Source organism: Xiphophorus hellerii, chromosome 12 (genome assembly GCF_003331165.1).
Source record: "Xiphophorus hellerii strain 12219 chromosome 12, Xiphophorus_hellerii-4.1, whole genome shotgun sequence".
NCBI lineage: Eukaryota > Metazoa > Chordata > Actinopteri > Cyprinodontiformes > Poeciliidae > Xiphophorus > Xiphophorus hellerii.
In genome coordinates this window covers 26,423,992-26,443,327 of record NC_045683.1, presented here as the reverse complement: position 1 = coordinate 26,443,327, position 19,336 = coordinate 26,423,992, and the positions used below count along the sequence as shown (strand labels likewise).

Here is a 19,336-nt window from a genome sequence, read left to right as displayed (position 1 = left end):
ATATACGTCACCGTGTTCATGTGACCTGCTCACGATTATCTGCCTCCTGGTTGGTTTGTTGCATTTTTGGACCAGGAGGCTCAGTGTTTGAGCTTGTACTACAAAAAACATGCTGAGAAAGAGGATAGACCGACAGTTTTGTCACTTTACGGGAGACATGTAAACGAACACGCCGGCGAGAGTTCATTATGTGGAGGAGTTTGCCTTTTCTTGCTTTATTTTGGTGCTTCTGTGAAACTTCTGGCGCTTATATCATCACAGTTGACGCGAAGCGACCAGAAAGAGAGCTCAGGCCATTCTGGAGAAGCACTGGCTTCTGGTAGGTCGCTTTTGTCTTTCAAAGCGATATTTTTATTGAATTTTCCTCTTTAGCTAAAATCACCACCCTTGGTTTTGCTAACCGCTGTCATGCGCATGCGCAAAAAAAGGTAAACTATAAACACGTGACGCAGTGATTCAACTTGAAAACAGGTTGAACTAAACATAATTTATGAAACCTTTAATCAAGTTTTTGTAAAAATTCAAACTGTAAGACACATTTTGACTTGAAATCATGTCACGTGGGCCTGTAAGTAAAAACTACGTATCAAAGTTGGACAGAGTTATTCTAAATCAGTGTCAGCCTAGTTGAAGCACAACTTCGGCTTTGTGACAACTTTGTTCAGTTTCTGAAAATTGAATTAAAAAAATGTATTATAGCTTTACGCTTAAATTTTGAAGGTAAACATCTAAAAGCGGATTCATCTGTGCTGCTCAAACATAGACATAATTATTTCACACTGAATGCAGATCGATTGAGATTCAGAAACCTCTTTCAAGATTGCATATATATGCAAGAGGGATGACTGCTCTCCAGGTTTGAGAAGTCAAACATAATTTATTGGACATTTGACTGTGAGTAATAATAGATAACCATTCAATCTTCACAGCTCAGATCTATAAGATATCTGCCCATTTGTTCTCTCTTGGTGAAAACCTCCTGATCCAATTCCTTAAGACTCTATATGCACCTTGCTTTTAACATAAGACCATGATGGAAACATTTATGGTGCATTTGTACAGTGAGTCCAAGCTGTGCAATGGTTTGACTTCTCCAGTTTTGAGAAGTCAAACCTGGAGAGCATTAATCTAAACTCACAGATTCTTATAAAATATGTGATTAAAAACAATTCAATTTGTTAAAACTCTAAAATAACTTTTTTTTCACTACTTTAGAAGTGACCTATCTGCTATTGTTCAGTTCCAACCTGGATTCTATGTTTATAATTTGCTTCCAATAAAAAAAATATATTTAGAATATTGTGTAATATTCTAAAGTGAAGTTATGTCTGCAAAGTATGAACAAATGACTCAAGACTTCACCACAGAACTGTATAAATGTCATAATTTTAAAACTTATAGAAGCTGCTAATTTTAGATATATATTCTTTTTCTCCTGCAGCCCTCCACTTCCTCACACCCAGGCTGACCAGTTTGACCTGAGCACTGACCAGCGGCTGAATTTGGCCTATGTGGGCTCGGTCCCACACGGAGGGATCCAGCAGGTTAGGATCCATTGGATGCTGGAGCTGGTCACTTTACAGTAAGTCAACTAGCAAGCAAAAATATGCTGATGTACAAAATGTGGTTAATTATACACCGTGATTCATATTAGAGAAAGCATACCTACTGCCATATTAAAACAAGTGGGATTATTTTTTTTAATTCATTTTTGTAGACATGTTGGAGGAAAACCTCAGTATAACTTCACTAAACTGGATGAGCTGATAGAACTGCTGTCAGATAATGGGCTCCAACCAGGTACTGTGCTACAAACACACTGCCTTTGTTGTTGATAAATATCATCTTCATTGTGATGTTCTTTTGATAAATTGTTTTGATATATTTCAGGTTTTGAATTGATGGGCAGCGTCTCAAACTACTTCACTGACCTGGAGGATAAAGCCCAAGTGATTGAATGGAGAAATCTGGTTTATCTCATAGCCAAGCGATACATTGGTGAGTCTTTGTTTACTAATTAAGCTGTTTTACCTCAATGCTACCAGTAAAATGTCCAATAAAATATTAAAATGGAAGAATAAAGGTTGAAATGTATAGGAAAATTTTTAAAAAGTAACCATGGTTCACTGTTTGAGAGTGATATATTGAGGACCTCCAAGTCGCCGTAGCAACAATTAGATACCATTTACATACCAGCTAATTGAGAGTGATCTCCTATTATTGTTAAGAAACATGTTGCTAAACTCTTCTGGGACTCTGTAACATTAATCTCAACTGGTTTATAGAAAATTATGTCTTTTTTTTTTTTTGTAAAATCATAAATTCTATAAAATCTGTTTCTATTTTAAAAATATTGTTGCTCATTTTAAATTCCAGACAAATACGGCGCAGGAAGAGTTTCTCAGTGGAACTTTGAAACGTGGAACGAACCCAATAATCATGACTTTGATAATGTCACCATGTCCATTCAAGGTAAACCCCAGAACACGTACTGTACATAACTCCATGCTATTTGTGTTGCACTGGAATTTGACTGCTCACAACGGAGAAACGCAGTCGCCAACAGACATTACTGATGAAGAATTTATATCAGGCCTCACTCCAGATCTCTGTTTCATCCACATACCTTCAGGGTTTCTAAATTACTACGATGCGTGTTCAGAGGGGCTGCGCGCTGCCAGCCCGCTCCTGAGGTTCGGCGGTCCCGGAGACTCTTGTCATTCTCCCCCCCGCTCTCCGTACTGCTGGGCCATGCTGCAGCACTGCTACAACGGCACCAATTACTTCACCGGAGAGACGGGCGTCAGGATCGACTACATAGCCCTGCACAAGAAGGCGGGTCGCACGGTCTCTTTTATGAATGCAAGCTGTTGGATCACAGTTTAGCATATGATCAAAATGTTAATCAAAGGGGCGACGCGTGGCGCAGTGGCTAGAGTTTGAACCCCCGTCCTTGGTTCCTCTGACGCATGTCTTTCCTCCCCTTCCTGTCTGATTGCTATCAAATGAAGGCCACTTGTGCTGAAAAAAATATTTAAAGAAAAAACCTTATTGAAGTATTTTAAGTAAAACTCATGAAATGACTCATTGCACACACAGTGGCTTATTTCCGCTGTTTGTTTCTGTTTATTTTAATGATCATGACTTAAAGCTTAGCACAAAACTAAACTGTCCACTCTCAACAATCTGACTCTTCCTTAAACTCTTGAAAGGGCTTTTATTCACTATCTTTCCAAGGCTGCAGATGTTCCTGTTACTTCTGCACCTTTTTCAGTCAAACTTTGTTCTTTTACTCAATTTTCTATCAATATCCTTCGATACAGCAGTCTTTGAGCAGCTAGTTTTGTGGCTAAAAGACTAAACATGATTCTCTTTAAGAACACAAAACTGTTCTCTCTTTCCCAGGGATGTCAGGTTCAACACACACACACACGCTTTATTTTTCTTGTGTGGTGTTTGGCAAATTTACAATATTTCTTATAATCATCATTATTATTCGCACTCTCACGTTATTATAAAGGCCATAACAAAACATAGCACTTATGTTTTTTAAAATGTTTTATTATTGGTGCTATGTGACATTTTTATTTTCTAAGGAGCTGAATTTGGGAAAAGGCATAAGAATTTAGATGAAAAGAATTAAACATTTGAAATTGATCAGTTTGTGTGTAATAAATCAATGTAATTATGGCAAAATAGTACTTTTTGAATTAAATCAGTGGAATAATTATATTTGTTAATAGTATTTTTGTGAATTGAGATAAAGCTGTGGTATAGAAAAAGCTGACTCTCTGTTCCCGTCTCCCAGGGAGGGGGTTTCTCTTTGCCCATTCTCCAGCAGGAGCTCCAGACAGTAGGGGAAATCCAGAAACGCTTCCCCAGCTTCCGCAGCGTCCCTGTCTACAACGATGAGGCCGACCCTCTGGTGGGATGGTCCAAACCTCAGGACTGGAGGGCTGACGTGACTTACGCTGCAATGGTGGTAAAAGTAAGGCAAAAATAACCCCCCAAAAAACAATGCAAGTGCAGACAAAATAAGTAATAATTCATCACTTACTCAGATTCCATCTGTCATCTCTTCTTCTTCTTCTCTAATCAGATAATAAAGCAGCACCAGGATCTGCTTCTGGCTAACCCCAACAACACCATCAACTACACCCTTATGAGCAACGACAACGCCTTTCTGAGTTACCACCCGCACCCGTTCACTCAGCGCACGCTGACCGCTCGTTTCCAGGTCAACAACACCCGGCCGCCTCATGTCCAGCTCATCCGGAAGCCCGTCCTCACCGTCATGGGCCTGCTGGCTCTGCTAGGTGACGTTCTCAAAAGTCAGGGTGTCTGTACATCATTTAAGACTTAGATTTGTGTATCTAAAATTAAGACCTTAAAATGTTTTAAATTCATTAAAGAAAATGTAAGTTGGCCTTAAATACAGTAATCACAGGTCTTAAATTTTGTTGTGATGGGACTATTTAATCTTTTATATTCTATATAAGTTTTTTTATTACAGGACTTTTCTATAGGCAAACGTTTGAGTTGCACACAGACATCTTCTCACACTGCATCCAGTGTCTTGAGGCGGTTAAGGCTACCGGTAGCGAACTGCTAGTACTTGCTAGCTAGCTTTTTTTGTGTCATCATGGGTAGTTGTAAATTTACTGGCAGTTCACCACTGACTCGCTTCTGTCACTGACCCATACCACGTGCATTTTGTTCAAAAAAGCTTGACACTATATGGGTTAAGACTGTACAGTGTGAGAAGCTCAAAACTGCTCCCAAGAGTTACAGAAAGACCCCAGACATATCATAAATTTGGTACTCTTAAAAAAAATAAAAAGCACTTTTTTTTTGTACGTTTCTGTGGTGATTGTGACATAGAGCTTAAATTTTATTCATAACAGTTTTAAAATGGTCTCATACAGTATTAAACTTGAGTTGGTGACACCTGCAGAAACACCAAAATCATCAAATCTTTAAAAATTTTGCCTCAGAAAAACTGTGAGATTCAGGAACAGTGATTTTTTTTAATTTATTTTTTTTATGTCATGCATTCGGCTAATATTGAACTCCTGCATGTCATTCCTCTATAAGGAGAAACACAAGTCCTGGCTCAGGTTTTAAACTCTGGACGTCAAGAAAACAGCACCGTGGGCGTTCTTGCCAGCACCCACAGACCTGTGATCCATGGCGGGTCTGACAGCTGGCAGGCGGCGCTCCTGGTCTACAACAGCGACGACAACAGCACTTCCCAACGCATCGATGATGTTGCAGTCGAGCTGAAAGGACTAGCTGAGCAGAAGGGTAAGCTTTTGTCAAAATCCTGCAGCTTAGATAGAATGTTTTAGTCCAGCTCAGTATCTGTTTGTTATCCAGGTCTGGTGTACGTCACCTACTACATGGACAATAACGTTACCAACCCACACCAGCTGTGGCAGAGCATGGGCAGCCCTGACTTCCCCACCGCGCAACAGTTCAGACACCTCAGGAGTGTGGAGGTAATTATTTCTAAATAAAACAATCTAAACAAGGTTTTAATTCTGGATGGAAAAAAATTCTGCCGATTATGGCCATAATTTTTAATCTGCAGCTTCTGACCCACTGATGATGTGTCACTGTTAGGACCCCCGGACTGACGGACCTCAGAAACTTCCTCCTGGCGACACTCTGACTCTAAAAGCCAAACTGTCTCTTCCCTCCGTCCTCCTAGTCCATGTTTGTGCCCGGCCTGAGGTCGGACCAGACCAGGTTGGAAAAAGTTTCAGTCTTTGTTACGAACAGGCTGCAGTAATTACACACACTTGTTCATTCTTATGTGCTTACAGGGCCTTGGAGTCATATCCTTTGAACTTTTTTTTTTTTTTACATTGTGTTACATTTACTAAAAACAATCTAATCGGTCAGGATTTTGTGTGATAAATCAAAACAAAGTAGTCCTTAATTAAGACCTTGATCGAGAAGGTTTCTAACTTTTTTTCCTGAAAACAAATCTGAAAGGTTTGACATAAATTTGTATTCATACCCCGTTATTGTAACAGCTCTAAACAAAATCTAGTTCAACCACTTGCCTTCAGAAGTGAGTTGATTAGAAATGGAGACCATCAGCACGGAGTCTGTGTTTGTACCATGACAAAATGTGTTATTAATATGAATATTTTATGGCGTTGCAGCCAAATAAGTTTTAGTTAGCACTCTGTTTTCTACCACAAGCTGTGTTTTGTCGTTGTCAGGTCAATGGTTTACGCTTCATCAGGATCACCAAAGGCCAAGTCCTCGTTATCTGGTCAGATCACTGTGTTGGTTCAAAGTAAGAGCAATATCTAATATTTCTTTGAGTTTGACTATTTTATTCAAGGAAAATGGATTAAATGAGTCACTGTAGTGTCCTTTCAAAGGTTAGGTGATAGCCTCCACTTCTGACTCCATATTTTGTAGATGCATCAAGACGTTTGAAGTAGAATTTTCTATGGACCAGAAGGAATTCAGTCGGGTTAATGCTCAGGACACCATTTTTACTTCTTACGTCTACTCACCAGGTAGACATGTTTTCCCCTCTCCTTTTTTTCTGTTCTTTTTGGGGATGTAAATTCTGATCTTCACTGCAGCCTCAGAGCTGGTAATTATAATCTATCCATCATGTTTGTGTTGCAGTGGACCAGAAGGTTGGGGGTCTGTACCGAGTTCGAGCTGTGGACTACTGGGGCCGGGCCGGGCCCTACTCTCTGCCGGAGAGGTTTTCAGACGGGGAGTAAACAGTAGCACATTTTAGAGACATTTAGTTTGCTGATTCCCATGTTGTGGCTTGTTGAGCGAAATCACACCTCAGACGACGTTACAGACGCATCCCACTTCTTTACGAACGTAAAAAAACTCACGTATTGAATTATTGCTATTTTATATGAACTTGTTCACATGAAGATTTTTACAAAAACAAAAGACAAACTACTTTTTTTTTTTAAATAAAATTTATTGTCAGCAGCACAGAGCAATTCACATCAGATGTTACCCGTCAGCGAGTTACAATAACATTCTTTGAGAAAATCGTGCTATTTATTGGATTTTGCTTTGAACTATCTTGGAAGTGTGTTGTAGCGTTTCATGGAGTGCGGGATTCATCAGACAACTAAGATGAGAGTGTAGTATTGCACGATTCCCCTGTGAAGAGTTGCGTCTTCATCCTGGGCATTTTAGTCGGTCCAGATTGACAAAGTGCAATCGGTCATCCACCGTCAGCCTGGAAGCTGTTTAACACGCCCCTGTTGAAGAGAGACAAATGCCTTTTAAGTTTAAATGCTCTCTATAGCCTTTATATTGCAGGTCAAATGCGTGCTTGTTGCGTACCCGACTGCAGCACGGGCTGGAACTGTCCGGCCATGCAGATTTCCTCCTGCTTCTGCCGGACGACTCTCTGGATGGCTGGGGGAAGGCCGCGAGGGTTGCGGGAGAAGACCAGCGCGTAGCCGTCCTCGCAGCTTCCGTCCTCCTTAAGGGTGCGGCAGGCATATGTGATGGCGTAGTTGTCGTAGTCTGTGTCGATGATCCAGTAGTTGTCACCTAGCGAAGCAGAGAGACATGTTTGTCTTGACTACACTGAGATAGAGGAGGATGAAACATGCAGCTCTCGTAGGCTTACCGCCGCTGGACAGGTAGCTGGCCAACCCTTGGTAGTTCATGAACATCTTGCCTGGTGTGTTGGGGTCAGGTACTGAGTACTGAGCAGCCATGTCTGCACAGACAACCCAGAACCTGAAGATGGGATAGAGTAAGAACATTTCAGCTGAAATGCTGGGAGCTGTGTATTGTACAGATTTCAGTCTAGTAAGTTTAAAAAAATAAAAACCAACCCAAAGAGAGTGACTCTGCCTCTGGAGGAGGCCACCATGGCACCGTCGTCCGCAACAGTGTACTCAGCAGAGATGTTGTCCTGCAGGAACAAACCCTCAGGGTCTTTCTTCTGCAGGGCGTACCATTTACCTGCATACTGCCCAGGAAAAAAGATAAACAGATGCATTAACAGATATTTCATCAGATTAGTATGGCTTTACACAGAGTGTACAGCTGAATTAGCAAAATGCAAAAAAAAAAAAAAAAGATCACACTCTATGCTGATGATATTGTTCGTTATAAGGAGAATGCTATTCTGGAAGTGGAAATAGAAGTTATGTACTCACCCTTTGGGGATCAAAGTCTTGTTTAACTGTGAATCTGTCCACCACACAAGAGGCCAGGCTCTGCTCCACACAGGCCAGGAAAAGCATCACCAACCCAAAGAGCTGGAAGTCCATTCTAAGTCAAGCCAAGACAAAAAAACCTGGTTGCCTTTCGCTTTTGAAATCTCCGCATATGGCTTAAATGTAGGACAAATCAGTTTCTCTAGCAATGGGAGTTTCTATAAACCTCTTATTTGTCCCTGAAGGCATCATTTCCTTACCTTAGGTGCAGAGGAAATCCACAGGAAGATTGCAGTTCAGAGATGTGTTGCCGTGTTTTAGCTGTGCCGAGAAGCCTGTGAGCGAGCCTTTTATACCGGAGCCACAGACGGGCTGTCTGAGTATTCTCACTTCTTCAGCCTAAATGTAGATTTTAAATCTAGCATTAATCCAGTTATAGAAATCCCTGCCTGTAAGCTGATGAGCCTTCACGTTCAGGAGCATGCAGGCTTTATGTAATTTTTTTTTTTTTGCCAGGCTGCAGTTGATTATGGCGGATGCAAAGGAAGATTAAACTTGTTTGAACCCTGAGTCACGCTGCAAAGGCTCTGTGGTATTTTATGTGCAATATAGTGAAATTAAAGATGCTTTTGCAATGTTGGACATTTAGTAATGTCCTTAAAATAAATATATTTTTCAGGAAATTATTTTCACGTTTTATATTTACAAGTTGCTACGTCCAGCAACTTTAAAATTAGGCTTGCAAATGTATGTTTTTGTATTTCTTTAGCCATAAAGGAATGAGAATGAGATGGCCACCGTGGAAACCAGCTATGAGTAATGTGTTATGTCAGTAGAGGTTCAGGTGTTTTCGTCTCCCGTCAGCTTGTCTGTAAATGCTGCCAGGTCTAATCCTAGGCTGAACGTCTGCTGCACAGAACTGCCAAAATGCATTTAATAAGGATAATGCCTATACATAAGCAAAGGATCTGTGAATTCAAAGATGTTGCTGTAAATTAAGCTGCAGACATGAAAGTATTTTCTTTTTAAAAAAATCTTGGGTTTTCTGATTTGTGTAGAACCACAAACTGTGAGCAGAATATCTTGGTATTAGTTTGTTTCACCTGTCAAGTCAAAACATCTGCGCCCTGAGTAGATGCACTAAATTTAAATCCAACTAAATCTGAAACCACAGCAGCTGCTTGGCTCAGTTAACTAATCTGAAAACTGTAGATTTATCAACAATCTCTTGAAGAGGCGGCTTTCCTTAGCCACAGGTGACGCCGGGTTAAACTGTTTATGGGGTCACGTCTGGTGTGTGGGTGCAGGACAAAGTTGTGCAACAAGATGTAAAAATACACGTTACGCATTTAAATGAACTCCTCACACCTCCATGGCAGGTGAAGATTGACGCGATCTATGATAAAACCGAGGACTTGGTGACCTTATTACAGGCTTGTAGTTTCTAAATTAGAAATTCTGATTTAAAACAGTGACATATTAAATCATTTAAATTGGTGGTTTTCAGGACTAAACTTGTAGTTTCTCAATGTTTTTGGTTCTTCGTGTGAGGATTCAGAGTTTACTCAGGCTTTTAGAGAATATAAAGATAAGTTCTTTCAAAGAAATCAACGTATTTTAACCAATCACCTTGGAGGTATAAAATATATAAAATCAGGCAAACATCTGAATATGTAACTGTGTGAAATGATAAAAATACAAGGCAGAATTTTTCATTCTGCAGAGATTCATACACCTTTAGCTGTTAGAAATTGTTTAGGAAAAAGTTACACTTAATCAGCAAGCATTTTGCTCGGTTAATAAAATAAAACCTATGGGGTTTCATTAAATGTGCATAATATTAAAAACCATAATAATTAACCACCTTTAATACATTAATTACTGATAATCTTTTCCTCTGAAAAAACAACAAGGAGCAAAGCCATGTATTTATTTTTTTAATACATTTAAAGAACAAAATTATTTATGATGCTGTACAGAGTCAGAGATCTAAAAGGTGTTCAAGTAAATGTACCTGGTCTAAGCAGTTCCTCTAACATTGTTGCACCAACAATAAACTGAACAGTTATGGGGGAGGGAAAAAAATATATACATTTTATATTTTATGTCCTTCTGTATTTATTAAATTTCTTCAAATATCAACGTAAATTTCTGAGTGTAGGTGCATTTGAAGTTATTTCTTCTCATGTAACTAAATTACAGTTTCTGGGAAACTGGAGGAGGGGAGTTGTTTTCATTGCGACAGTGAACCAGCGTAGCCTGACTTTGCCACCGTTACTCCAGGAAGAGGTTGGAAAGTGCACAAGGATGTCTCCAAAGACGTCCTTGTGCGTCTTTGAAGTAAAGTCCAGAGCTTTACTTCAGGATGGTGTCTTCATTAGCTGTGAGGTGGAGGGTAAGAATGTAAAGAATCATGCAACAATATTTGGATTATGGACTTGATTTGTATATAGCAATAAGAGTGAAGATGTTACCTTCTGCTAACTGCTTGGCAATCTTCTCCTGCTCCTCTCGAGCTTTCTTCTCCTCCTCCTCAATCCTCCTTTCCTCAGCTGCAATAGGCTTCAGATAATCTGAGGAGGGTGAAGTCAGAGTTGCAAACTAAGTCCAGTCAGAATTTCCTTTCTAACTTGCTCAGTTTGGAGAGGATTAGTTGAAAACCATCCATGTACAAGATATAAATTGTTCAAGGTGGACATAATTAAAAAGATAATACCCCCACATATTGAAACTATGTTTATTTCAGTTAATTTCATAGTCCCATGTTGTAGACACACTGGGAATTCAACAGGAGAAAAGTTCAGGATTTAAACATTTAAATTAATTTGTGTGGTAAGTTACCGATCCTATATAAAGGCTGATTTACATATTCAAACTATCAGGTGACTATTCTACATACTTGTTAAATTATAAAAATTTTTGCTATTGTTACAATTTACATTCCATTTAAAATACACAGAATGCTAGTTAACCATGCCAACATCAGAAGTTGTACGATCATGTCTGGTCTTAAAATATTATCAAAACCAAGTTTATTAGCAACTACTCTCTCATATGTGATATGCAGCATGCATTGCTACTTCTATAAACAAGTTAAAAATAACTGTATGATGACTTATTTAATAACTTACCATATCGCCGTTTACCGTAGATAATGCCAGCAATTAAAGCTGAATACCTGGCAGTCTGTAACAAACAAAACCGTTCATTAGTGACAATTTCTAGTTTCCTTGTCATACACACTATGAACACTAGGGGGAGACAGGCGTTAAATGAATTGTAAAACATGTTCAAATTAAGCTAAATAACGTGAGTAATGCATGATATGACATGTATTAAATATAAACGATAAAACCTTTACAGTTTGAAAGTGGAAAAACGGAGCACGTGCTTTGTTTTTCAATTAGTAACAATTAACTATCGTTTCATTGCAGGTAGCTAAAAAGTGTTAGCTTTAGCAACGTAAAATATGACACAAACGTTCACTCTAGCGTTAATCAGGGTGTTATTTAAACGGACTGCAACATGCACTTCTTTGCTAATCTGGACTGAATGAAAGCTTATGCTATGTTTCCATTTACCCATTCTCTTCGAGCTAATATATCCTGATTATAGTTAGCATGTTGGTGACTCCGGACGAATTGCCCACTAAGTGTGGAAAATTATTCTCGCAGTTTTACACTAAATTACTTAATGAGCGTTTCGGTGACATATTTAACAGCACAAACCTTTATTAAAGGCGACACTGCAACAGGAGGAGCCATGGTTCAACTGCAGGCCAGCGGTTAGCAACAGAGGTCACTTTTCCACCGTCGAGAGGAGAGTCGTCTTCTTCTTCGGGGAAAGTCTTGCTTACCGCTTAATCTGTCACAATTGAACTGCTGCCATCTTCCGGAGACAAATGGCTATGCAAGGGACTGTGCTTCTTCTTCTTCTTTTTTTATGGCGTTTGGCAAGCAACTTATTAATGTGCATTACCGCCATCAACTGGAATGGAGTGTGGATTGGGATGCTGCATATATATTCTCCCCCCCCCAATAAATAAATAAATAAAACTTAGATCCTTTCTATCAGTTTCGTTTTCTTAAGGTAATTTATTAAATGACAAAAAATATTCAGAAGTAGAAATTTTGTCCAAAATATCTTGTATATTTAACTGTAATTTATTTTCTTGTAACCGACAAACTAATTCCCTTCTCTCAACAGAATATTTAGAACAGAACAGCAAAACATGTTTTACTGTCTCTTCTTTGAAAACAAAAATCACAATTTCCTGTTGGATGTTTTCCCATTTTAAATAATGTACTATTTTACCTTGTATGACCAAAACGCAATCTAGCTATAATGGTTTCCTCTTTTCTATTTCGTCCTGTTCTCCTCATTACACCAACTTTTCTTTGAATACTGTAAAGCCACCTACCAGTTCTATCTTCTTCCCACTGTTTCTGCCATCTTTCCTTAACCTTTTGTTTAATAATAGATTTGATTTATTCTGTAGCTTGTTTTTCATATTTGTCAGCCAACTCATTCCCTTTTATTCCTTCAAGGGACTGCTGCTTCATTTAGCATGTCTTATAGAGCCTGACTGCTTGTTTGTAGGACCACCTTTCACTGTGATCACAGCTAGATCTTCTGAGTTTTGTCTCCACACATTTGTCCATTTTCCCATCAGCCATGACCAGCTTCTTTGTCACCACTAAGGGAAAAAAAAGCATCCCCACAGCTTGATACTGCCAACATCATGTTTTATATGGGCATGGCATGTTCAGGTTGTTGATTCTTGATTCTTCTGTTTCCATGCAATCTCAATTCTTCCAGCATAAAAATATTTTCATTTAATGTTTTGGCAGCACAATGTTTCTGTTCAAAAATAATTAGAAATGTATATATTTTTCTTTCATCTATGCTAATTTGTCCTCTGTGTTTTTATATGCTGAGTCATGACACAATTATTTCAGCATATGACTAGTGGCATACAACGAAACAGTAGCATTTTTCTGAGATCTGTAAAAGATTATAAAACAGATACAACGAAATAAATAAAGAAAACACATGGGTTCAGTAATATAAAATGTTTAATCTTTAATGCAGCAGTTTCATGCTTTCAGTATTCTTCAAAAAGTTCTTGAACAAGGTTCACAGATTACTAATTCTAATTCATCTTAATCTTTTTAAGATTTAAAGGATAACAGCATCCATGCACTTAGGGCTTAGTTAATACCAGAGAGAGCACCCTTAACGTTCTAGATTGTAGAAAGTTGGAGATCTCAGTAGGAACATGTCTTGTTTCATCGCAATAACTGAAAGAAATCCCGGTGAGGTCAGAAGAAATGTGTTCTCTCCAAAAATATATATTTTTTACAGTCATTAAAGACACCGTAGTTAAAGCAAGAGCAGAGTTTATTCAAAAAGACAGCAGTCTGATTTTGTTCCATGCATTGCAGGTTTTTTATCACACCAGCATCATTGGCATTTCGCCAATGGATATTGCAGTTTTGAAAAGCGGCACCACTTTTTACAGGCAAGCATTTAACAATCTCTGAGATCCAGAGAAGGAGCACAAAATGAAAACACATCAGCTACTCTTACACAAACAAACCCCAAAAAATGGTTTCCTCATTCATGTCCTGGTGCTTGTACAGAACCAGAAACATTCTCCATTTTCCATTCTCCATAAACAACAACATTGTAATGTAGAAAAGAGTTGTTACTTATATTTCATATCTTGGCCTTGCTTTATTACAGTATCCCTTGTAAACATTTCCCTCTATATCCTCACCTGAGCTTCACTGAAGCCACATCTCACAGAAATATTAATCTCCAAGATACTTCTTGTAAGGTTTCAGTGAAGTTTCTTGACACTGCTAAGCATATGAGGTCAAATATACTGTATACCACATATTCAGTAGGTTTACAGAGTACGTGTATTCTGTAATACAGAATACATTACAGAATGCAATGCATTACAGAAAGATCAGTCATAAACTATTTCATTCAAGACTTTGTTTTTAAGAAAATGAGCAGATCTACAGTGTTTTGCAAATTTATTCAAACCCCCGTGATGTTCCAGCTAAAGTTGGTGCTACAAAGTACTGACTTAAATTGACTAAACACTAAACACAGACTTTTATTTTTTAAAACCTTTCATGCCCAGAAGTTTCAGGGCATGAAGAAGGTTAAAAAACCTTCTTCAATGCAGTGCAATACCATAAGAATATGGTGAATATTTTATGCTTCTTGTACTTGACAATGAATTTAAAATGATTTCCAAATGTTCTTGTTTTTTCAAGAAATATCTGCCGACCTTCCCACTTCAAATACTTCTTTCTGCCACTAGGTGGCCCTAGAGAGACTGCAGAGTGTGTTCCCACACAAATGTTGCCATCTCACTGGAGTGGATTGCCAGTTGTTTTTCAAACATATTTCACGCAGTTTTCCCAAAAATCCTTTTTCAAAACTGAATCAGTGTTGACTTCCAAAGCAGCTGCTGAGCGAATTAATTGTCCTCTTGGCAAATCTCACCTTCCCACGTTTCTTCAGGCAGGCTGTGTACTGGTTGGATTTGAGTTTGGAGTAATAGTCAGAGAACTTGTTGAAGAGGATGGAAATGGGCAGGCCGTTGAGGATAATGCCAAATGCGATACAAATGAAGGCGAAGACTCGACCCAGCACGGTCTCCGGGTACACGTCTCCATAGCCCACAGTGGAGATGCTCACCTAAAGGAAGACACACACACACACAGAGAGAGAGAGAGGAAGGGAGTCATTCATAAGAGACTCTGAGATTACATTGTTAATTGATATACCATGACTGGCTTTGAGTACTGCTGATTTGTTTCTTTTCATTTGATGGAGATGGCTTGGGTCAAATGATGGAAACATGAATACAGTTGGTTAATTAGGGCAGTTATCCCAATAAATATCACAACTGCTGGTGAAATGGACAAAGCAGGCTAACACTGAGCTTCTGGAAAAACCGCGACCTCCTGCTGGATTTGTTCATGTCAGTCGTTGGTAAATAACCTTTCCTTTTTCAACACAGCACAAATTAGATTGTATAATAAATTTGTTCCGTTTCAACAGTAAATATCGTTTTCTGCTTCTGCGCCGTATCACTCTCACAGTAAGAACTGGCCTGTTGTGACAACTCCATGTTAGTTAGAATATTTTTAATCCAAACTACCTTTCCACAACATCCAGTCATACTTGAATGAGACACTGTAAACAAACTGCAGCAAAGGTGACTCAGAAGTGGTTAGTGACTCATTTTTGTTGAAACCCCCCCCCAAAAAAACAGGAGTCTGCAGCAGCGAGCCCTGCACACTCTTCTGAATACGATGAAGGGACCTTCATCGTATCCATTAGCATCTGAGGATTACAATTTCCTTCTACCGGATTACAAGCAAGATTCCACCACCTGCTCAGAGAGTCGGTGCATTGATCTGTTAATGGGTTTAATTGTGGCAGATGGGCAGGTTCTGTCACCAGAGTTGTGTGTAAACAGTCTGAGGTCATTGTTTAAACCAAAACCATATTTCTGCAAATAAAACGACTCATAACCTGATTTTTCTGCCCCATTTATGACAAACGATTCTACTCCTGTGCACTGGTGTAATAGCTGGTCTAATTAATTTGCACAAAGATATACTTACAGCTGCCCACCACCAGGCATGAGGAATGCTGGTGAAGTTAGTCTGCGGCATGTCATGCTCCACAGTGAAAACCATGGCAGAAAAGCTGAAGATGCCCATAGCGATAAACAGGAAGAGGCAGCCCACTTGTTGGTAGCACTGGCGCAGGGTGAAGCCAAACGCCCTCAGACCGGTGGAGTGGCGAGCTAGCTTCAGGATTCGAAAGATTCGCATCAGTCTCATGATCCTCAACACTTGCCCCAGCTTGCCCACCTGCCCCACCGCCTTTATGTCAGCCTCATGCTTCATGTAGTTTTCCTCGCTGTCGAAGTACTCCAGGACGCCCTGCAGGTACTGCGGCAGGATGGCGATGAGGTCCACTGTGTTGAGGACACTCCTGCTGAAGGATCTGAGATCAGGTGTGGATATCAGACGCAGCACATACTCCATGGTGAAGAAAGCAATGCATATGGACTCTACATATTCACAATAAGTCTTGCCACTTAAGTGACCGGCATGGGTTTTGTACTGCATCTCCTCCACCGTGTTGAGGGTCATGGCCACCAGGGAGATCAGGACAAAAAGACTGGAGGCCACGGCCATCATCTTTGCCTTGACAGAAGAAAAAGGCTTCTCCATCAAGTTCCATATCGCTCGACGTGTCTGACCCATGAACATGTCGTGGAACAGCTCCTCATTCTCCTCGATCTCCACCTCAGCCTCCAGTTCCCGCTGGATCTTTAGCTGGTCGTTCAGCTCGTCCTGCCTCTCCTCGAAGGAGATGCGGCAGCAGCGGTTGGTGTTTTTGATCCTCACTCCCCAGTAGTTGATTTCCTCCAGGAAGTTGCGGGGACAAAGCTCATCTTTGATCCACAACACACCCGTCCTGTAGAAGTTGAAGATGCTGTGGAAGACCTCAGGATCCCTGTCAAAGAAGTACTCATTGCTAGTCACTATGTAGTCATCGCACAAGTCCAACTTCATGTTGTGATCCGTGTACGTGGCCAGTCGTCCTATCCTGGTCTTGGGGTACTTTGCTGCCATTTTGTAAGCTATTTGATAGGGCTTTCCCCCGACGTTGATGTTGATCACGTAGTTCTTCTTGGAGGGTGATATCTGCCTGGAGAAGCTGAGTGGGCCACCCTCCTCTTCTTCTTCCTCATACTCGGCGTAAATATCATAGATGTCCCTACTCAGTTCTTGCATAGAGTTCCATGTCTTCACACAACTCTCCTTGGCTAGTGGGTAAACGACCTCAGAAGGTCTTCGAGCAGCATCCGAGTCTGTGACTTTGTAGTTGGGGAAAAGACTCTGCCTCCTGGTCCACAAGTTTCCTGCCTTCTTGGTGCTCCCCATGGTGATCAACACCAGTGTACCACACGGCAAAGAGAGGACATTGACTGACTAACCAGCATTACTGCTAATACCCCCTTTACCTAAGCATGCAGGACATGAGCAGGATGCCTCATGTCCCCATTAATGTTGCTGACTGAGAGAATCCGCATACTTACAGGGCATCTAAATACCATTATCCTCTGCTGAGCTGCCCTGCTGTCATGACGGTGGTTGTTCTGCATATCCCAGCAAGGCAAGTTTAGGAAGATTCCAACTTGTCCAAAGTATTTCATTACCTCACTTTAGAGAGTGTCAAACAATTTTGGTAATTGTCAAACATAAACAGTCAAAGCTGTGCAGGGATTTTGATCTTTTATGATCCCCGTGGATTACACTGGTGAAATTGAACTGGTTTCATGTCTATTAATGTCATGCTTGCTTGAGAAAATCACAGCAAAAATAAGAATTTAATAATTACTTGAAAATTAAAATAGATTGATTTTATGTCCCTTTTTTAAAGAATAAGACAGAAAATTCTTTGCATGGTTTTCTCACTTTTTCTGAGCTTGTCTGATGTTTCCTAGGTGAAGGGAAATGAAGGAATCTGTTAAATACATAGAAAACCCTAAGCATTAGCCTACTTTCCATGGGGGAGGTGTGGTACTTTGGATATAAAATCTGATGTTTTATTGGCAGACGTTATTCCTCTTTTTATGACATTTACTATGTGGTAAGAATAATTAATTCAGGAAGGGTTAGCCTGGAAAGGTCCTTTGTGTAACATAACTTTACTGCCCCATTAATCCTCTCATTGGCTATCAGATTATCGCCTCACACACCTATCACCAGCCTAAGGTGACCAGAGGTGGCACCCAACACGGCTGACATCAACTATAATGTGGTTTTCACTGAGCTTTCATTTGTCATCATCCTTCCAGCTAACAATAATAGGTAAAAGCAGGTACAGAATAATTTAAGGTTTTTGGGGTACTTGGCTGCCATCTTGTCAGGCCATTATGTGTTAGTACCGCCAAGAGTCCCATAAGATAGTATTTATACAGTAGTGTGGGAAGAGATGGAGCTGATCAGGGGACGTACAGTACAGACCAAAAGTTTGGACACAACTGTGTGTCCAAACTTTTGGTCTGTACTCAGTTCAGACCAAAAGTTTGGACACACCTTCTCATTGAATTCAATGAGAAAGTGTGTCCAAACTTTTGGTCTGTACTGTAAATGAAACCAGAATAACTGCTGGGTCAGTTATAGACTGATCCAGAACTGTGTTTACTTTGCAACTGGGTTTGGTTCTAAAATTGGCCCAGCATGGTGAGCAAGATCAACGTGATTCATTTCTTATGTTAGGACTGTCAAATGTGGGTTGGTCAGTAGTGCATCAAAAGGCAACATACAAACTAGTCATGGAAAATATGGCTGAAAACATAACATGGATATAAGCATCTCATATCAGTCTATCAATAATTGTTGATGTTGATAATTATTGGTTAGATTTTTGTTTTAAAAATCTGAAATACTTCCAAACTGGTTTTATGGCCTTTCCTGTTTTATCCACAGGTTGAGCAGCTAAAGCCTTTCCTCTGCCTACATCTCCCAGAATGCTGTGTGGTTCTGGATCAGAACCACACATATGAATATTCTATATATATCAGATGTATTATCTATTAATAATGATCACATGTATGTTGTTATGATTTATTGATTTATTGCCCAGCCCTAAAACAGACACATGAGACCAAAAATGTCTCATGTTTTTTTCAAATTAAAGGTACTATGTAAAGTAAATTTTCTCCTTGCTTATTTAAAACCTGAAACATAATGTAGAAGGAAACATTAAGGTGTAAACATGCACAATGTAATGCCTTCATCCTCCAGCAGATGGTGGCCTCACAGCTCTTTTAAAGAAAACAAACCCCTGCAGACTCTTTAGTGTTTACAGTAAATAATAATAGCTGTAAATGATTGTCCACAGCTGTGTTGATGGTTTTCCCGTTATGAAACAAAAATTATTTCAATCATAATGCCTTTAGTTTATCAAGCAAATAGCAATGAGGCCATCTTAGTAATGATAAAAACATGTACTCATTGACTTCATTTGAGTTAATTCTTCAACCAGCTACTTCTTATATTTCGCAATTTATTTTGGACAGTGTTCATTGTATTAAAAAGTGTAATTACTCTAAA

At 39.6% G+C, this 19,336-nt stretch overlaps 3 protein-coding genes and 1 long non-coding RNA gene across 5 annotated transcripts; 1 reads left to right on the top strand and 3 right to left on the bottom strand.

The window, feature by feature from the left end:
- The first annotated feature begins 25 nt into the window (after positions 1–25).
- idua (alpha-L-iduronidase) lies at positions 26–8,834 on the top strand. The gene is made up of 14 exons (XM_032578586.1): positions 26–319; positions 1,442–1,582; positions 1,718–1,800; positions 1,891–1,998; positions 2,377–2,472; positions 2,633–2,835; positions 3,809–3,988; positions 4,100–4,316; positions 5,095–5,304; positions 5,377–5,498; positions 5,623–5,748; positions 6,231–6,307; positions 6,436–6,536; positions 6,652–8,834. The coding sequence occupies exons 1-14, from the start codon at positions 189–191 to the stop codon at positions 6,750–6,752; spliced, it is 1,896 nt and encodes a 631-aa protein (XP_032434477.1). The 5' UTR covers positions 26–188; the 3' UTR covers positions 6,753–8,834.
- Positions 7,039–8,540, bottom strand: LOC116729804 (purpurin-like). 2 transcript variants are annotated; one of them, XM_032578588.1, is made up of 6 exons: positions 8,432–8,540; positions 8,172–8,286; positions 7,845–7,981; positions 7,634–7,746; positions 7,342–7,554; positions 7,039–7,256 (listed from the first exon to the last, which is right to left on the bottom strand). In XM_032578588.1, exons 2-6 carry the CDS (start codon positions 8,283–8,285, stop codon positions 7,246–7,248), a joined length of 588 nt encoding a protein of 195 aa, XP_032434479.1. In that variant the 5' UTR covers position 8,286; positions 8,432–8,540; the 3' UTR covers positions 7,039–7,245. The 2 variants fall into 2 exon arrangements, with proteins under 2 accessions (XP_032434479.1, XP_032434478.1); XM_032578587.1 differs by lacking the exon at positions 7,039–7,256 and having other exon boundaries at positions 7,301–7,554.
- A 1,258-nt stretch (positions 8,835–10,092) lies between the features above and the next one.
- LOC116729807 (uncharacterized) lies at positions 10,093–10,490 on the bottom strand. The gene is made up of 2 exons (XR_004341208.1): positions 10,219–10,490; positions 10,093–10,185 (listed from the first exon to the last, which is right to left on the bottom strand). It is a non-coding gene; the product is annotated as an uncharacterized LOC116729807 (long non-coding RNA).
- A 3,063-nt stretch (positions 10,491–13,553) lies between these two features.
- LOC116729806 (potassium voltage-gated channel subfamily V member 2-like) lies at positions 13,554–18,222 on the bottom strand. The gene is made up of 2 exons (XM_032578589.1): positions 15,824–18,222; positions 13,554–14,888 (listed from the first exon to the last, which is right to left on the bottom strand). The coding sequence occupies exons 1-2, from the start codon at positions 17,156–17,158 to the stop codon at positions 14,634–14,636; spliced, it is 1,590 nt and encodes a 529-aa protein (XP_032434480.1). The 5' UTR covers positions 17,159–18,222; the 3' UTR covers positions 13,554–14,633.
- Positions 18,223–19,336: the final 1,114 nt, after the last annotated feature.